General features: G+C 38.0%; 1 protein-coding gene across 4 annotated transcripts in view; it reads left to right on the plus strand.

The window, feature by feature from the left end:
• The first annotated feature begins 308 nt into the window (after positions 1-308).
• The window catches only part of SMAP1 (small ArfGAP 1), a 202,230-nt gene continuing 184,067 nt past the window's right edge, over positions 309-18,471 (plus strand). For 2 of the 4 annotated variants that reach the window (XM_071218544.1, XM_058306980.2), the window contains exon 1: positions 363-695. Coding sequence is in view for 3 of the 4 variants with exons in the window: in XM_058306980.2 (XP_058162963.1) it covers positions 578-695 (118 nt within the window). In the remaining variant the exon portion in view is untranslated. Of the gene's footprint in view, positions 696-18,471 lie in introns of all 4 variants that reach the window. The other 2 variants (XM_058306979.1, XM_058306981.2) reach the window with 2 other exon arrangements.

Here is an 18,471-nt window from a genome sequence, read left to right on the forward strand (position 1 = left end):
TCCATCCCATCACTATAATGCCAACATTTCCAATGTCATGCCAGAACGAGCAAAGGCAAGGAACTAAAAAGTCTTTCATTTATTTTTACTTCTTGTAAAAAAGTCTTCCTATATTGGGTGATTAATCATTTACCCAACGCCCTCAGCGACAATCATTTAAAAAAACTGGAAAAGCCCACAGATGGTAGTGCCAGTTGCCTTCCTTAGATCACCTTGGGCACAGGCTCTTCTGCACATGCGCAAAGCTGCGGCTGGCCTAGCGCCTTAGAGGTTCTTGCGCATGCGCAGCGCCTGAGTTCCTTCCTGCAGCCCCACCCGGAAGCCTTGGCTCCGCCCCCTCCCCTTCTCTCGCGGGCTCCGGCGGTGCGTGCGGGGCGGCCCGGCGAGGAGGTGGGACACGTCGGCGCTGCCATCGCCGCCGCTGCCGCTCCTCCTGTTCCAGCCGCCGCCGCCGCCGCCGCTTCGTGGGCTGTGTCCTCCCGCAGCCCCGGCGGCTCCAGGTGCCTTCACTCTGCCTGGCCCGGTCCCCAGTCCTCCACCCCCTTAGCTGTCCCGGGCTTCTCGTCCCGCCGCGGAGATGGCGACGCGCTCCTGCCGGGAGAAGGCTCAGAAGCTGAACGAACAGCACCAGCTCATTCTGTCCAAACTGCTGAGGGAGGAGGACAACAAGTACTGCGCTGACTGCGAGGCCAAAGGTATCGCTGATGTCGCTGCCCTCGGCTGGGGCCTCCTGCGGCCGGTGACCTTCCTGCCGTCGCGGCGCCCGCGCCCCTCGCGGCCCAAGCGGACGCAGCGGGCTGTGTCCCGCCGGCCCCGGCCTTGACAGGAGGGCGGGCGGGCGCAGGGCTGCTGGGATCGACTCTGACCTCCGCGGGGGGCGGCGGGGAGGTCTGGTCCGCGGGGCGCCGTCACTGGTCCCAGCCTCCCCTCCTCCCCCGCGAAGGGGCAGAGTCACTGCCCGCGTCTCGGTGCTTGGACTTTCCCTAAGCCCGGACTCTCACTGGGCGGTGGCCCAGCCCGGGTGGAAGCGCGGAGCACCGGCCGGGGCAATGCTTAGGGTTACAGGGTTGCTCTCTTCCCATCTCTGCTCACTGGGTGGGGCCGCCCTTAAATCAAGTACCCTGACTCGGCCCTTCCCTGTGACCCTGTCCTTCCTCTCAGTTTTTGGATGCTTGGTTTTCCAGGTGGAGCCCTACCACCTGCCCACCTGTCAGCTTCCTGAAAGAGGATGGTGGTCTTTTTTGGTGGGTTGGGGTGCTACTGAATAAAATAATTGCTGAGGGGTCATTGTTTTTATTGTTAGTAGTAGTATTGTTTTTACGTTTGAATATTAGCCAGAATGAAAAGGAATTCCATTACTAGAGTCTCTTGGACGATGGGCTTATGTTCCTGAAGATTTAAATAATTAGATACTTTCTGACCAGCCAGGTGGAAGGAGACTATGTGGACACTGGGTTGTGTGCTTCATAATTGTTGAAGCTTCGTTTATAGGTCCAGAGATGGAAAAGACCTAATTTTAGTTTGTTCTGCCACAGCCTTTGAAATAAACTATTTTTAGCCTGTATGTTTTGGGTATGGAGATCTGATTTATATTTAATGTCTTATAAGTAATCTCATGGGAAAAATGTTTCAGACATTTTCTTTTTTTTTTTTTAACTGTCACATCGTTAGGAAAGACCTTATTTTGTAAATTCATTAGGTGAAAAATAGGTATTTCTCCATAGCAGGAGACAGTTGATCTTTGAGAGCATTATTTAAGATTTCTGCATTATTTGACCCAGACTTTTCCTGAAGCTTTATTGTTCTTTCTCAGTACTATCCAAATCAGGGGTTCTTAACCTTTTTGGTTCCACGGACCCCTTTGCCAAAACCATGAATCCCCTAGTAAGCCCACACTACTAAACTGTATATTATTTAATAAATATATCACACCCACACCAACATGTCCCCACAAGAATAATGTTTTATTTAAATTTAAATTTAAGCTCTTGGACTCCTTGTTAAGAACCTATGATCTAAATGAATCATGTTTCAGTAGGCTGATAATGTTTGCTTAGACTAAGCACACAGCATCAGCAAGTTACTTTACAACTAAACAGGTATTGGAATATCAGAAGAATTGTGTGGGTACTGTATCTAGACCATTTTATGAAACACTTTTCAATACTGTGCCAACTTGATTAAGCCAATATTATGTTTATCCTATGTAACTCTTCAGGTGCTGAGTTAAAAAAAAATTGTACCCCTAATTCTTGTAGTAACATTTTGTTTACCTGATGCTTGATTATGTGTCTGATTATTTGGGAATACTGTACTATATTGTGGCTCAATTAAGCATCACTGCATTAGTGATAACCTTTTAAAGACCAGAGAAATAAAGGAACTAAAGTTATATAGTATGCATTTTGTCATTTAGAGTAATAAGTAACATGGTTTAGCCGAGATGCTAGTGAATATTAAATCTGTTCATCAAAAATGAATATATTCTGTTTCAGTGATTATCTTTATGTATAGAAATAATTAATTTTTGTTCAAATTTATTTCCTCCAAAAAGGACTTTATAAATCAGATTTCACCAGTGTTTCCCAAAATAATTTATAGATTTTTGAGCCATTATTTTTTAGTTAACATTTTTCTTTTTCTTTTTGGAGAGGGGGAGATGGAGAATCATACATTTTCAAATTGGGATCAAAAGTTTATACCTTTTCTGACACTGAGCAATCATAGGGATTAGTTTCACTTACTATTATATTGCCCATCCTAGCATAGATCTTAGCACTGATATCAGTAGATATATTGAATGAACATCTTCTCTGTTTTGGTTTTGTTTGGACTTGTGTTTGTTGGTTTGATGTTTTTTAGAAGTAGAGGAAGTGGAAGAGAAGAGGATAGATAGCATTAGGACTTTAAGGATGTTACTTGAAGGATATAAATGCCACAGTCACTATATAGAAACTCATCATTGTTTTCGTGTTGCTACTAAATCTAGAATAATGTTAAAATGAACATGTAAATTATTCCATTATTTTTTATCTTGACTTTGCAGGAAAAAAAATCACAGTTAAAGCCACTTACTGATTTAATTGAACTTGATTTCATAGTTGTGATAATTGAAAACTTTGGCATGATTGGACAGTTGATGTAAATAAATTTTGCAAATTTTTGAGTCTATGATATGCTTGAGCTCCATTATGGGGCCCTCTTACAGAATTCTTATAGTAGAATTCTTGACTTGTTACATGAATTTAGACCTATTATCATATATGCCAGATGATATAGCAAATGTAGGTAGTGAAATTCTGATTAAATGTACATTTAAAAAATATGCTATACTAAGGTTCTTATTCTGCAGCTCAGTTACTATAAAAAGTCTCCATTTTCTTGTACATATTAATGTTTTTCTCTATATTAAATTATACCAAGCTTTTAATATATTTTGAAGCTGTTTCCTAGTCACCTCAATTTTCTTTCTTTTGAGGAATGTTTTCCCCACTGATCTTTGAGAGTTTTTGTACCAAAACTAAAGACTAGAGTGGGCTAGAGATTATCTTTTTCTATTCTAACATAATTTGTGAGACCTAAATTTTTTTTGGGGGGGTTGGGGTGGGGTGGAGGCTGCATTTTTGCAAATGAATAATCAAAAGAATGTGTGAAGTGCTATAATAGTGTTTGTAAGAAGTAAGTCTGTCTGCACTTATTTTGGGCTGCTGTTCTTGCACCCAAACTTTTGTCTATTGGTTGCCCTTACATTTCCTAGAATACTGCCGCAAGGTCTTTGCACATGCTGTTCCTTCTGTTTATAAAGCTCTCTAGCAATTTTTTGTCTGATCACTTTTTACTCGTCTTCAAGTTTCTGCTCATGTTTTTTCGAGGAAAATGATTCTTCCTGATCCTCCCAGGTTAGACTGCTCCTTATACATGTAGGACAGTATCCTGAACCTTTTATTGCAGTTAACGCAATTATAATTAAACACTGTTTGGGTAATTATTGGGTAATCTATATCCCTGTTGGATTATAGTTGCAAAAGAGAAGAGAGGGTATCTATCTTTTTTAGGGTTGTGTCATTAGTACCGTGTGGCATGTGGTAGGTAAATGTAACTGAGTAAATGAATGTGTGAATGAGCACAGAGCAGGGGGCAAGCAGCAGAATGTGTGAAAGTAAGTGTACATATTGGGCATGTGGAGTGACCCTGTTGGGAAAGATTGACAGAATTGTCTCATTTGGGCTAGGTTCTGGAGGAAGAGTAGAATTTCACCAGATGGAGAAAGGGCTAAAGGACACAGTCAGCTGCACACACAAAGGTACAGGAATGTAAAAGAACATAAGAGGTTTGTTTATGTGTGGCTTTTTTTTTTTTAAAGCTTCCTTTGAGTGGTGGCAGGTCAAAAGAAGAACTAGTAGTGAGACATAGGCAAGTCATCTAGTTAGGAGGAGTTTAACAGTGGTCCGAGCAAGAGAGTAACTTGCTGAATTCATTTAATGGCAGTGTATCACTCAGGGTTCAGGGCAGAGAATAAAACCACTGTAGCTTGTTTTTAGTTGAAAGAGGTTTAAGAAATCAGGTACTTACAAAATTATTGGAGGAGCAAAAGTCAGGGAACCACTACTGGACTTCTGGTTTCAAGGCTATATACTGTTGCCATTGCCATCCTGTACCACTCATGACTGCAAGTGGTGAGCTGAGGGAGGAATAAGGACTTCTGTTGCTGTAACCACACAGTATTATTTATTAGACATTTTTGCCTTTTGCTTCCACTTTTGGAAGATGTTCTGTGCTGAACTTGTGCCTAGCAAGTATCCTTCAAGTATAAATAATTGGGAGAACCTAATTTATATCCAGCTCTTTGCCTGCAAGGGAGTCTTTTCACTTTCTAACCTCTTCAGAAAATATAAGTATGAAATGGAGGTTGTAAAAATCATTCCAGTAATCCACCACAGATACTAAGGATACTAAGATACTAAGGATGGAGAAGTAAATTGGATAATGAGTGAGATCCATTGTATTCAATTGAATCCTTAAAACACTCCCCAGCGAAGCTGTTGTTTTCATCATCCTTGTTTTAGTTTGTCACAGTAGCTATAACAAATTCCACAGACTGGTTTGCTTAAACAATGGGGATTTATTGTCTTACAGTTTTGGAGGCTAGAATTCCAAAATCAAGGTATTGGTAGGCCATGGTTTCTCTGAAACCTGTAGCATTCTGGTAGTGGCCTGCTGGCAACCAACAACTCAAACTGTGTCTCTGCCACATGATGGTCTGTCTCCTGTCTCTTACTCCTCCTCCTCCTACTGTGTCCAAATTTCCTTTGCTTATAAGGACTCTAGTCATTTTGGATTAAGGCCTTATCAACAAAAATCATTAGATTTAGGCCCTCAGTTCACCAGACTGGGGATTAGGACTCAAATATGTCTTTGTGGAGGACATGATTCATTTCATAACAATCCTTACTTTACTTGTGAGGCAGTGGATGCTCAGTGAAATCATACAGATGATGTCAACTGGGATTTAACTCAGGTTTGTCAGACCCAAAAGCATGTGTTCTTAATGCTTTAAAGCCACTATTCTGATTAGGTGTGGTGCATGAGTGGGGGCAAAAGAAGTACTGATTTTGAGGTTTCTAGCTTGAATAAATGGGGTGATAAAATATTTGTGAAAGGAATGTTTTGTGGGTAGAAATACAGATCTCCTTTTCCCTGTTTGTCACCTTTTCCCCTTTAATAAGAGGCTTATATTTAAAGTGTATGAAAAGATGAAGCTTAGTCAGTAGGCTGAAAGCTCTGTTGGTAGAGTCCAAGGTTCTATCTGGAAACATTCCAATGCATTTTACAGACTACTGCTCTTCCTTATAGAGAGTCACTCTGCTCCAGGAAAATGTATTATGCAATTGTTTTAGTTTCCTGGCTTCTAAAGCTAATTCCATGCAATGGATTGGCTTAAACAACAGGGATTTATTGGCTTATGGTTTGAGGTAAGAGGAGTGCATTATCAAGGTGTCATCAGGGTGGTGCCTCCTTGCAGAAGACTGATATTCTTGGGCTGGCTGCTTGTGATCCTTGATCCTTGCCTTTTCTGTCACATGTCAATGCATATGGCAGCCTCTCCTGGTTTCTCCCTTCTCTTCTGGGCTCTGTTGACTTTCAGCTTCTGGCTGCTCCTTCTGGCTTTTCTCTTTCTTTGTGACCTTCACTATAAGGTCCCTAGTAATAGGATTAAGACCCATCCTGATTTAGAATATGTTTTTCTGGGGTATATATAGTTTCAAACCACCACTTGCTGCAATGAACAGCATCTCTCCTCTACTCCCCTTTATATTTAGCATCACCATACTCCCAGCCCATCTCAAACATTTGTGATTTGTGGAAAGAAAAAGTAGATACCTTGGATTAAAAAGTTGCACAGTCCTAGGATGAGCCCCACTCCTAAAAAATGTCTCCATTAACCAAAAGACTGTTTTAAGTTATTTTAGGTTAACAGCAGTATGATTGTGTTCAAGATTGCAGTAAGTAATACAGGTTCTTGTTTTGGTCTGGGAAACATCCTAGAAATAGATACAAAACCTTGTATATGTTGAGATGTGCATTTTTCTGGGGAAAGTTCTCATAGGTTTTGTTTTCAGTCTTTTATTCCAGACATTCAGAAGATTTAAGAACCATTTCTCTTGAACTGTACTGTAAAATTATTCAATTCTTAATCAATTATAAATTCATATTATGCACTCAATATAAAAAATTGTAGGATTTGGAGCAAATCAATCACATGAAGAAAAAGGCAGCTACATTTTTCATTAAGTTTTTGTTGTTTAAGAGTTGTTATATAAACTTTTGAAAGAAATTCTTACTAAAAAGTAGAGTTCTCCTAGGGGAGATGTATTTATGATGAAATTGATGCTTTTAATATAAATTCATATAAACAAAGGTCCACAGTTATAATTCATCCACTGGAAACCTACTAATCTAAAAGTTTCTTTAAAATGTTAAAAACTGTTGATTTTGTAATTATGCTGATCTTGAGATTTTTCCTTATATTGTGTGTAGAGAACCTCAGGATCAGAGCTGGATGAAAACCACTCTGCTCATTAGCTTAAAACTTGGACTGCATGTTCTCCCTCTCTTTTTCTCTCCCAATTCTTTATCCTTTTTTTTTTTTTTTTTTTAATATGTATCTATTAAAATATTCTTTTTTAAAAAAACTGTTTACATTAAGGAACTATATAACCCTCATTGACCTGTAAAGGACTTGAATCCATGTTCTCTGTATGACAAAGTCAAATATTTGACATTCTAATTATATGCTTTATAAACTCCAGCCTTTTTCTTACCACCACCACCACCACACCACTACTTATACTAATTGTCTTTATAGAATCAAGGCATTTTTCTTTCCGTTTCTCAATTTTCTCAGTGGAAGAATATCAAAGAAATTTGGAGGCCGATTTGTTTAAGTCATTATTATTACCATCAAATATATTGATTACATTACATTCTGACCATTGTAGAGTTGATTAAACACATATATTTTTTCTATAATATAATTTAATCAGTATTTGCTATATACTAAAGGTTAAGTACCATGTTAGATTCTGTTGTGTGTGCTAAGAATCTTTGGATATGGTTCAGATACCAGTTAGAGACCTCAATAAACATCAACCAATTATCATTTAAGTTCTAATCTGTGTGTAGACTATAGCTACATTAGGAGTTTAGAGATTTGAGAGCTCAGTGTGACCTGGAAGAAGTGAAACTGACAGACTGGAAGCTCAGTAGTGACAAAAAGCAAATACTAACACATATATGTATATATATATATACACACACACACATATAATTTATATGGCAGACAATCTTGTGAGCACTTTAAATATATTAACTTGTTTAGTCCTCAAAACAATCTTGTGAGGTAGGTGATATTATCCTCATTTTACAAATGAGGAAACTGAAGCACAGAGAGTGTAAGAAACTCTCCAAAGATCATGTATTGGTCAGTCAAAGGGGTGCTGATTCAAAATACCAGAAATCTGTTGGCTTTTATAAAGGGTATTTATTTGGGGTAGAAGCTTACAGTCACAAGACCCTAAAGAGTAAGTTACTTCCCTTACCAAAGTCTGTTGCCACATGTTGGCACAAAGTGGTTGCCAGTCTCTGGGAGGGTTCAGCCTTCCTCTTCCTCCTAAGGCTCTGTGGTCCCAGCTCCTTCTGATCTCAGCTGTAGGCTGGCATGAGGCTCATCTTTCTCCTTAGGGCTAATTTCTTTCTGGGCTTTCTCAGCTGTTCAGGGCTTTGGTCTCTTCAGCGGCAAACTTTCAGGTGAATGGCTCGGTTCTCTCCCAGGAGCTCCACCGTCCAAAACTAAACTCTCTGTTTTCTCCTTCTCTTTGTATTTACTTCCCTGTCTTTGATAGAGCATCCATTTATATAGCCCACAAAAGGGAGGGTGGGGGGCAGGGACTCAGACCAAGTTGCCCTAATGATGTGGTCAAATAAAAGCCCTGATCTTTGATTTAATAAAGTAAAAGTGAAACTTCTGACTCTAATACAATCTAATATGCCCAGAGGAACACACCAGTTTACAAACACAATCTAATATCTATTTTTGGAATTCCCCAGGTAGTGTAGTTAGGAAGTGGTAGAGCCAGGATTTTTTTCATAAGGAAAAAAAGTTGGAGGGTGGCAACTATATTTTAGGAGTTTTCTAGGAACTAGGGATAAAGCAGGAAACAAGGCAGATAAATACGGTCCGTGCTCTAAAGGAACTACTAGACTGGTGGTTTGCTGAAAAGAGTAAACACATCAGTTCTGACCGCCGTATTTGGAAATGTCTCCTTGCAGGGTTGGCCCTTAACTGTGAACTTGGATTTGGGGAGAAATCCTACCACTTAAATGATAAGAGTTAGTCACTTTGCCTAAACTGATTGTACCATCAGTGTGGTTTCTTTTGAACACCTGCTTGTCTTCTGGGAGTTTGGAATTTGCATATGTATCAGACAGAGGTACCATCCCTCCCAGTTAAAAAACCCTGGGCACTGAGTCTCTAATGATCCTTCCTGGTTGGCAGCAGTTCACATGTGTTGTCACACATTGTTATGGGGAAATTAAGCATGTCCTGTGTGATTCCACTGGGAGGGGATACCTGGAAGCTTGCACTTAGTTCCTCTGGAGCTTGCTTCATTTTCATTTTCCCTTTGCTAATTGTGTTTGGTATCTTTTTGCTGTAATAAATCTTAACTTTAATGCAAACTATATGTTGAATCCTATCAGTCTTACTAGTGAATTAGGGCATCTGTGGTCTTGGGCACCTCCTGACATAATTGGCAATACATATTTTTCTCTAGTGTATTATATAGGACATGCTGGTTTTCAGCATATCTCTGCTAGCCCTCCTAGTAAGAGTGTAGTCCAGAGGAGCAAGTAGAAGCATCAGAGGCTCCCACAACTTGAGGAAATTCTCTCTTTCCCAAGATGAGAAGGGAATGGGAATTGGAACTATGGAGTCAGGATTTGAATCCAGGAAATCTAGCTCCAGGATTTTTGCTGTTTTCCATATGTTCAGTGGCGCAATAGGTAAAGCATATTTTCATAGTTAAAATTTTGTAATAGAAGAGATTATTATTTGGAAGAAAATATCACCTTCAAGTTGACTTAAGGTATTTCTCAGAGAGATTATTGCCAAATGTGTTCAATTGTGGAAAATATCTCTATTTTAATTTACCGCTTTGTATTAAAAAACAGAACTGGGTAGAGGACTTGGCCCAGTGGTTAGGGCATCCATCTACCACATGAGAGGTCCACGGTTCAAACCCTGGACCTCCTTGTCCCGTGTGGAGCTGGCCCATGCGCAGTGGTGATGCGCGCAAGGAGTGCCGTGCCATGCAGGGATGTCCCCGCGTAGGGGAGCCCCAAGTGCATGGAGTGCGCCCCATAAGGAGAGCCGCCCAGCACGAAAGGAAGTGCAGCCTGCCCAGGAATGGCGCCGCCCACATGGAGAGCTGACGCAACAAAAAGAAACACAGATTCCCGTGCTGCTGACAACAACAGAAGCGGACAAAGAAGACTCAGCAAATAGACACAGAGAACAGACAACCGGGGCGGGGGGGGGGGGAGGGGGAGGAGAGAAATAAATAAATGAAGAAATCTTAAAAAAATAAACAAAACAGAACCATCAAAATTTCAAGATAACCATTGGAGGAACTTCACTTTAAACAAATTGAGTCCAGGGAGCAGAAGTGGCTCAAGTGGTTGAGTACCTGCTTCCCACATGGGAGGTCTTGGGTTCGATCTCTGGTGCCTCCTAAAAACAACAACAACAAGCAAACCAACTAAAAAACCCAGCCAGGGAGCTGATGTGGCTCACTGGTTGAGCACTGGCTTCCCACGTACAAGGTCCTGGGTTCAATCCCTGGCCCTGGTACCTCAAGAAAAAAAAATTGAGTTCATTTAAGTGCTTCACTGGGCTTTTTTTTCTTTTTCTTTTTTCTTTTGTCTTCCACATTATCTTCTTTATTTTCTCTACCTGCAGTCATATCCTAAGGTCAGGTAGTAATCATCTGTTGGCTGTTGAAATCATCAAAACAGCAAGTAGCATTGGCTCAGACTGAATTAGTAAAGTTAGGTTTGAATCCAAGCTTTGCATCTGACTTGCTTGGTGACCAACTATCCCTTTCTCCTCTGAGCCTGCAGAGGTTTATTTTAGTTCTGTCATGGTCTGTGTTCTTTTTCTTCCCTGAATCCCATGCCTCTTGTGACTTTCTCTATCACTATTAACTGTTGTTATTAAATTTTGTATATTTTTGCATCTCATTACACTTTGGATCATGTTTAAAACTTTTAAAAAATGACTTAGGTCTTGCTGAATAAGTTTACTTGGTATTATCTTTAGGTATCTCAAGACTTGTCATATAATTCACAGGAATATTCCTTACAGGTTGAGGAGTCATTTTGTTTGGAACTTTTCCATTGCAGAACTTTCCTGGAGTAATTGGAGTAAAATCAAAGAAATCATCATTTCTTCCAGTCAGCTACTAAAGCCAGGCACAACCCCCCATACCCCCTACTTATTTACCATTTTTAAGAAAGTACCTGTAGGTCTATTACATTTTCAGTCACCCATGTACATTTATCAGTTCAGTATTTTCTACCTAAGATTCTAGGCAGAGCTGTGTTTAACTTTGAATGGCCTTCAGCTGCAGTACCATGAAGAAATGACTTTTAAAAATTACTTCACTTAAAACAGTGCTTAGATAAGGTGCTGTTTGAAATGTGCTAATTTCATGGTCACATGCTTCAAAGGGGAGAGAATTATAAGCTTTCTAGTAATTCTCCATTTTCTGCCTCCCCCCTCCCCCAAATTTTTGGTCTACATTTCACGAGAGAGCAAAGGAGTGATTGATGGTAGACCTTAATGTCTGTCATTTATTGTTTTTAAAGAGTGCATTTCAAGGACCAGTGATCAGCTCAAACCCCAACTAAAATAAAGAGGATTTAAGATTCTGTGGGAAATCATATTTTGGAGAGCTTTATCTTCAATACAAAAAAATTCACAAAAATCATGATTTAGTATAGATGTTTTTTAAAAAGTTCACACATTTTTATTTTTTAAAGTTGTTTTTGGTGTAGGTTGGTGATGCTGAATGGAACCAAAAAGCTAGCAGAAATGTGTTTAATGAAGTAAAATGATATTCTTTAGTATATTAATTTCCTATTAGTGCTGTAACAAATTATCACAAATTTAGTGGCTTAAAAAAGCATGAATTTATTATAGTTCTAGGTCACAAATCCAAATTGGCCTTACTGGGCTAAAATCAGGGTATTGGCAGGTGTGTTCCTTCTGGAGAATCTAGGGAAGAGTCTTTTGTTGCCTTTCCACCTTCTAGAGGAAGGTACTTTGCTCATGACCTCTTCTTCTACCTTCAAAGTCAGCAGTATATCATCTTCAAATCTGTCTCTATTTCTGTTGTCACATTGCCTTCTCTGACTCTTTTAAGGATCCTGGTAGTTACATTAGTTCCACCCAGGTAATCCAGGATAATATCTCCATTTCAAGGCCCTTAGATTAATCACATTTGCAAAGTCCATTTTTTCCATAGAACATGTTTATAGGTTTCAGGGATTAGGACATAAATATCTTCAGGGACCATTATTCTCCCTATCACAGATATGAAATAAATTATATGTTCAGCCTAGATTTTGTAAAGGTACTACTTCGAATGTACTTAAGATGACATGGAATGGTGAACTGAGTACAATTTAAGTTAGCCATTTCTACAGGATTTATAAGATCTCCATGTGCATGCAAATGTCCATGAACAAACTCTTTGCAACATAATTATGTAGAAATTCCTAAAAAACCTACAAAAAAGCCATTAGAACCAATAACTTGAGTTAAGTAAGGTTATAGAAATGAGGTAAATATACAGAAATTAACTGTAGTTGGAAATTGAAATAAAAACTACAGCGTAAAAATATGAAAACTTAGGGACAAATTTAATAAAATATGTGCAAGACTGGCACACCAAACTACAAAACATTACTGAGAGAAATTAGAGGATACCTAAAGAAACAGATATATGCCGTGTTCATGGATCAGAGCACTCAACATTTTTAAGATGTTCATTTTTCCCTAACTAATCTATTGATTCAGTGATCCTAGTCAAAATCCCAGAAGAGTTTTTTGTAGTAATTGACAAGCTGATTCTAAAATTTGTATGGAAATGCAAAGAACCCAAACAAATCAAAACAATTTTGAAAAAGTTTCAGGTACCAGGTAAAGCTACAGGACAGTGTGGTAGACAGACATAGATCAACACTATGTAACAGATAATCCAGAAATAGACTCAGACATCACTCAGTTGATTTTGAAGTGCAAGATAATTCAATGGGGGGAAAAATAATCTTTTCAACAAATAGTGCTGAACGATTGGATATCTACATGCCAAAGGGTGGGGGAGGGGAAAGCACCTCAACATTTACGCTATATCATACATAAAATTCAACTTTAAATGGGTAATAAAACTAAATGTAAGAGCTAAAACTATTAAACCTCTAGAAGAAAACATAGGAAAAAATCTTTGGAATCTCGGGTTAGGCAAAGAGGACACAAAAAATCCATAAAAGGAAAACTTGAGAAAATGGATTTCATCAAAATTAAAAACTTTTGCTTTTCAAAAGATACTTTAAAAAAATGAAAAGGCAAGGCATAGAGTTGGAGAAGCTATTATATTTGAAAGAGACTGTATTTAGAATATATAAAGAAATATTACAACATGATAAGGCAAAATGAGACATACTTGAATGTTTATAAGAACTTTATTCATGTAGTAGCTAAATGTTGCAAACAGCCAAAATGTCCATTAGCTACTGAAAGGATAAACTGGTACATCCATACGATAAATGAAAAGGAATGAACTAGTGATACACAGTAACATGAGGGATCTAAAAACAATTATGCTTAATGTTGGAATCCATGCACAAAAGACTATACCTAGAAAGATAAAACTTAAAGGGATAAAGACCAGATCAGTGGTTGCTAGGGGTTGGTAGTGGAGGGGCTAGCTATTTTTCAGATGTAAAAGGGATGCAAGTGTGTCTTTGTATTCATTTGTGATGTTAACAGTTGCTATAGATGATATAACAGTTTCATAGTTATCTTATTTGAATGTATGCAACATATATAGTCCCAAAGTTATTTTCCTCTTCTTTGAAAATAAATTTAATGGTCTGAATAAAGATTTTGCAAAAGCAGTAGTACTCTTCTTGATCCTTGCTTAAAGTATGAAGAATTCTTGATTAGTGCCTCTTTCCCTCCTTCCCAATCTCCAACACTATTGAAATACTAATGAGTACTTTAAAAACATGGAAATCTGTGGTTCAAACCTTTTGTTTTTCTTGAAGAGCTGTGTTATTTGTACATAACTGTCACAGTTTCTCATGGCATCTTTAGAACTTTTTTGTGTGTATGTGTATGCCTCTTGTGTGTAAGATTTTATGTTAGGCATTATGATAGTCTATCTGAATGTAATAATATGCATTTTATAGATAAAATTGCCATAATATTAACCAAAAGAATACTACTTAAATATTTTTAACTTGGAACTATGCACCTTTTTGGGTCTACAATATTGGAATTTTTTTGTTGTGAGATCATTGTATTTGGAAATCATTATTTGGGGAAATTTAAAGTATAATGAGTCAACCTGAAACTCTTATCATAGGGAGCCTTAAGTTTCTGAACCTGTCTTCCAGCTTAATAAACTACCTGAGGGCAGAACTGTGTCTGCTTATATTTTGTTACAGAAAGTAGTTAAGGTGGATCATATCTTTACAAGTCATGTATCTGCTGCAGCTTCTTGAACATACTGAGGCACTAAGGAAATAATTGCCGAAAAAATTAAAATTAATTTTTAGTGATGTGGCTGTACTTATAAGGAATTCTTTTATTATAGACTTGGAAAGATTCCCTGGTTTTAATAACTTTTATTATGCTAAAATTTATTACCATACAATGCCTTTATCACATTTGTGTCTTGTCTTAGTAATTCTTTCCTGTTGTTCAGTAATATTCTGGTTTTGCAATAGGTCTAAGCAGAGCAGCAGGGTTTTTCCTGAGCTTAGTTTACCCCAATCTAGGGTTCATGATAGTAGGACATATATTTGAAGTAGGTAAGAGTGGACAAAATTAGTGATTACTTTTAACGGCAGATTTTGGAGCATCAGCTTGCTCCAGTAGATAATAGGTGCCTCCATCAACTTACTGTCCTGCTAATCTTGAGAAGGTGAAATCATATCTTACATAGCTAGTTAGATTCTAAAGTCAGCTCTGAATGGACTTTAAAACACTTAACTCACCTTCAAAGAACAGGATATATAATTTTTGTGTTTTCATCCCTGTACAGTACTTCTTAGGCAAAATAAAATTTGAGAACTTCATAATAGACTTCATTCAAGCAAGGAACACAACCCAGAAAGTTTATGCATTTTAGTGTTTCTCCTTCACAGCATGTTTTAATATTAACCTTGTATAATCTTAATACATATTGACATATTAATAGAATATGTGATGGTGATTGAATGATATATATATGAAGCCTTTTTGCAGAATTTAATATGTAGTAAGTAGTCAGTAAATGTTAGATTTGAATCTAAGTCTTGCTTGATTAGTTCTATGGACACCCTTTTCTTTGAAGAACTGTAGAGAAGACTGTGGTTGGAGATAAATTGAAAGGTGTGGTATTAAAGCCAGAATCCTAAAATCTCTGAATTTCTGTTCTATCTGCCAAAGTGAGTTCTTGAAGGTAAAGATAAAGCAGATACAGTAAAATGTACAGTAATGTTCATTAACTAAACATTTAAGCAATATACATCACTAGGTATTTAAAGAGGAATGAGACATGGTCCCTGCCCTCAAGGTGAAAAATTTGTACCTCTTCTTGTGCAGGTACTTTATGTAATCTCCCAGCAGTCCCTGGAGAGTTAAAGATACCCATGTTATAGATGGGACCCTGGAAATTACAGTGATTACTAACTTGGCTAAAGACACCACAGAGCCAGGGTTGGGTTCTAACTGAAATCTGCCACACTCCAAAGGCCATGAATTTTCCTTTACATGATGTTGCTTCTCAGCGCTGTTGTCTTGATATGCTCAGTAGATCAAGAAACCTTTTTCAGCTTCATTGACTCCTAACTTGAATTACATTTTATACTTAATTTCCTGTGGATCTCTCCTTGTTCTGCTGGATCCTGCCTGGAATTGCAGAAAGAAGGGAGGAAGCATGCTGAGCCTTAGGAATACTGACGTGAAATTTAAAGGGCTTAGTTTTTGAGATGCAGGAGTTGGAGGTGAACAATGTGGTGATAGGTTTTAGTTTCCTACGACTAAGTTTTATTAGTATCACAAACAGAAATTTGTTGTCTTACAGTTTTGGAGACTTAAAAGTCTTGAATCAGGGCGTGGGCAGGGCTGTGCTTCCTCTGAAATCTATAGGGTTCTAGTGCTGGCTTGCTGGCAGTCCATGGCATAACACAATCTCTGCCTCTGTCACATGGCTGTCTTCTCTCTCTATGTCTATTTGTCTACTTTCCTCTCCTTAGCAGGTCATATTGATTTAGGGCCCATCTTATTCAGATTGTACTCAACTTATTAACATCTACAAAGATCCTATTTCTAAGTAGGATCACATTTACAAGACTGAAGGTTAGGACTTGAATATATCTTTTGGATGGACACAATTCAGTTCATAACATTCCATGCTCTTGCTCCAAAAATTCATGTCTGTCCCATATGCAAAATACATTTACCTCCATCCCCACATCTCCAAAATTCTTAAGCCATCTAGCATCATGTCTAAGTCCAATTTCACATTTTCTAAATCATCTAAATTAAGTATGGATGAGACTCTTAGTATGATCCATCATGGGGCAAAATTCCTCTTAATCTGCAAGCCTGACTAAAAATAGTTACCTCCTTCCAAAGTCTAGTTCTGGAGGTTAGAAGTCCTAGTCAGGGTGTTTACAGGCCTTCTTTCCTCTCCAGTCTGTGGGGTGTGGTATTTAAACTCTGAGACTAAGTGTCCTTGCATGTAAAATGGTGATAACAGTGTCACAGTGTTGTAAGGAGTAACTGAGTTTGTGAAGTGTTAAGTGTAATGTCTGGCACAAAGTAAGAGTTTGGTAAATGGGTAAGTGTTTGATAATTATGTCAAATATTAATTTTTTGAGTACCCATAGTCATTTTATTACTTTGCAGAAAGCATTTACAAATATTTTGTTTGGTAAACAATACTGAGAAAATTCTTGGGACTAGACCAGCACAAGAATACTTCGGGGAAGGCTAGGAAAAGAAGCTAGTTATCTTTAATTTTTAATGTGATCATCTACTAGAGTAGACATTAGTGATATAATAGAACCACTTTGATATGCAGTAGAAGCCCTGCCCTCCCCTTCAGGAGTCTTTTTAAGGAGACAAGCAGGCCATAAGCACAAAGAGTATTTTCTGGGTATCTGTATGGAAAGAATAGTGACAGTGCTGGCAGTGAGTGTTAAGAAGTTCAGAAAAAGTAAAACCACTAAGAGCTGGGAGTTGGGGTAAGCTTAATAAAAGATATTTCTTAAGGCAGCATAGAATCAAACTTAGAGGAGAAGAGTGGCAAAAACATTCCAGGTAGGGAGAACCTGGTAAGCAGGTTTGTGCATTTATGTAGTGCACATTTTTTGCACATTCCTGGAGGCAGGTGTAGATATAGGGCAGACATTTAGGGGAGAGGGATAGACAAAGGAGTGATTGTTGATTTGGGAATCATCTCCATAAAAATGTTTGCTGATGCCATATGAATGGATTAGGCACTTGTAGATCAGAGGGCCCATAACCAAGACTTTGTAGGAGGCAACAGGAGGAAGTAGGAATCATTGAAGGAATTAAATAGGGACCTGGGAGACCACAAGGAAAACCAGAACAGAGAAACCTCAGAGAAAAGGTTTTAAGAAGAGAGTCTAGGAAAATTGAGCACAATAGTAGATATTAAAAGTATTTTCTAAGCTCTTATTGATAGGGTCTTTTGTCAGACTGAACCCAAACTGCTTCAAAGCCTCTTTTCTACCTATAGAGCTTCAGCATTGAAGTTTATAAAAGTGAATTTTTTTTTTGAATTTTGATGTTACAACTCTTTCTCAAGTTTTTCTTAGGCGGTCCTTTGTCATTTTTTAGCATCTTTGCTGAATTTCATTGCTTGTATTGTTTTCTATGTTTAGTTTACTTTTTAAACCTGTGGAATTCTGACAGTTTTTATATTCTGAAGAAAAATTGTTTAGAATTTTGGATTTTATTTCGCAGCTCAAGGAATGTTTTTAGTACATATTTAAATGGCTCTTGAAATAAGACTGGGTTAACATTTTATTTTTCATAGTTATTTTGTTTAAGATATTATAATTAACTCTTGAATAAACTGAGAAACACTGGCTTCTGGGGAGATCTGTCAGTTTATGTTGAAAGCTGTTTAATTCTTTATAGCATTTAAATTTTTTTTATTGTGGTAACATGTAGAACATAAAATTTCCAATTTTAGCTACTTTCAAGTATACAGTTCAGTGGTGTTAATTGCATTCATAATGTTGTGCTACCATCTTCACCATCCATTATCTTTCTAGCACATTTTCTCCCTTCAAGAAGTACAATTCCTTTTGTGTAAATGAATATGCTAGTGTCTTGATTCCATAAAACTGGCATTTATAAAATAAAATGGTATTTATAACATGTATCTGCCCTCTGCTGGTGAAAATGCATATTGCTATTAAAACAATAGTTTCAGGGATTTCTTTGAATGAAATAATACTTTGTAATATCAAGAGTGGTCATAAAATAAAATTGGGAAAATACCTTATTCATTTCACCTACTATAATTTCCCATTATTTGTCTAGTTAGTGCTTTTATGAATAATAACTTTCTGCTTCTAATCTTCAATGAGATATGAATCTTTGAGGCA

This window comes from Dasypus novemcinctus, chromosome 11 (genome assembly GCF_030445035.2).
Source record: "Dasypus novemcinctus isolate mDasNov1 chromosome 11, mDasNov1.1.hap2, whole genome shotgun sequence".
NCBI classification, from domain to species: Eukaryota; Metazoa; Chordata; class Mammalia; order Cingulata; family Dasypodidae; genus Dasypus; species Dasypus novemcinctus.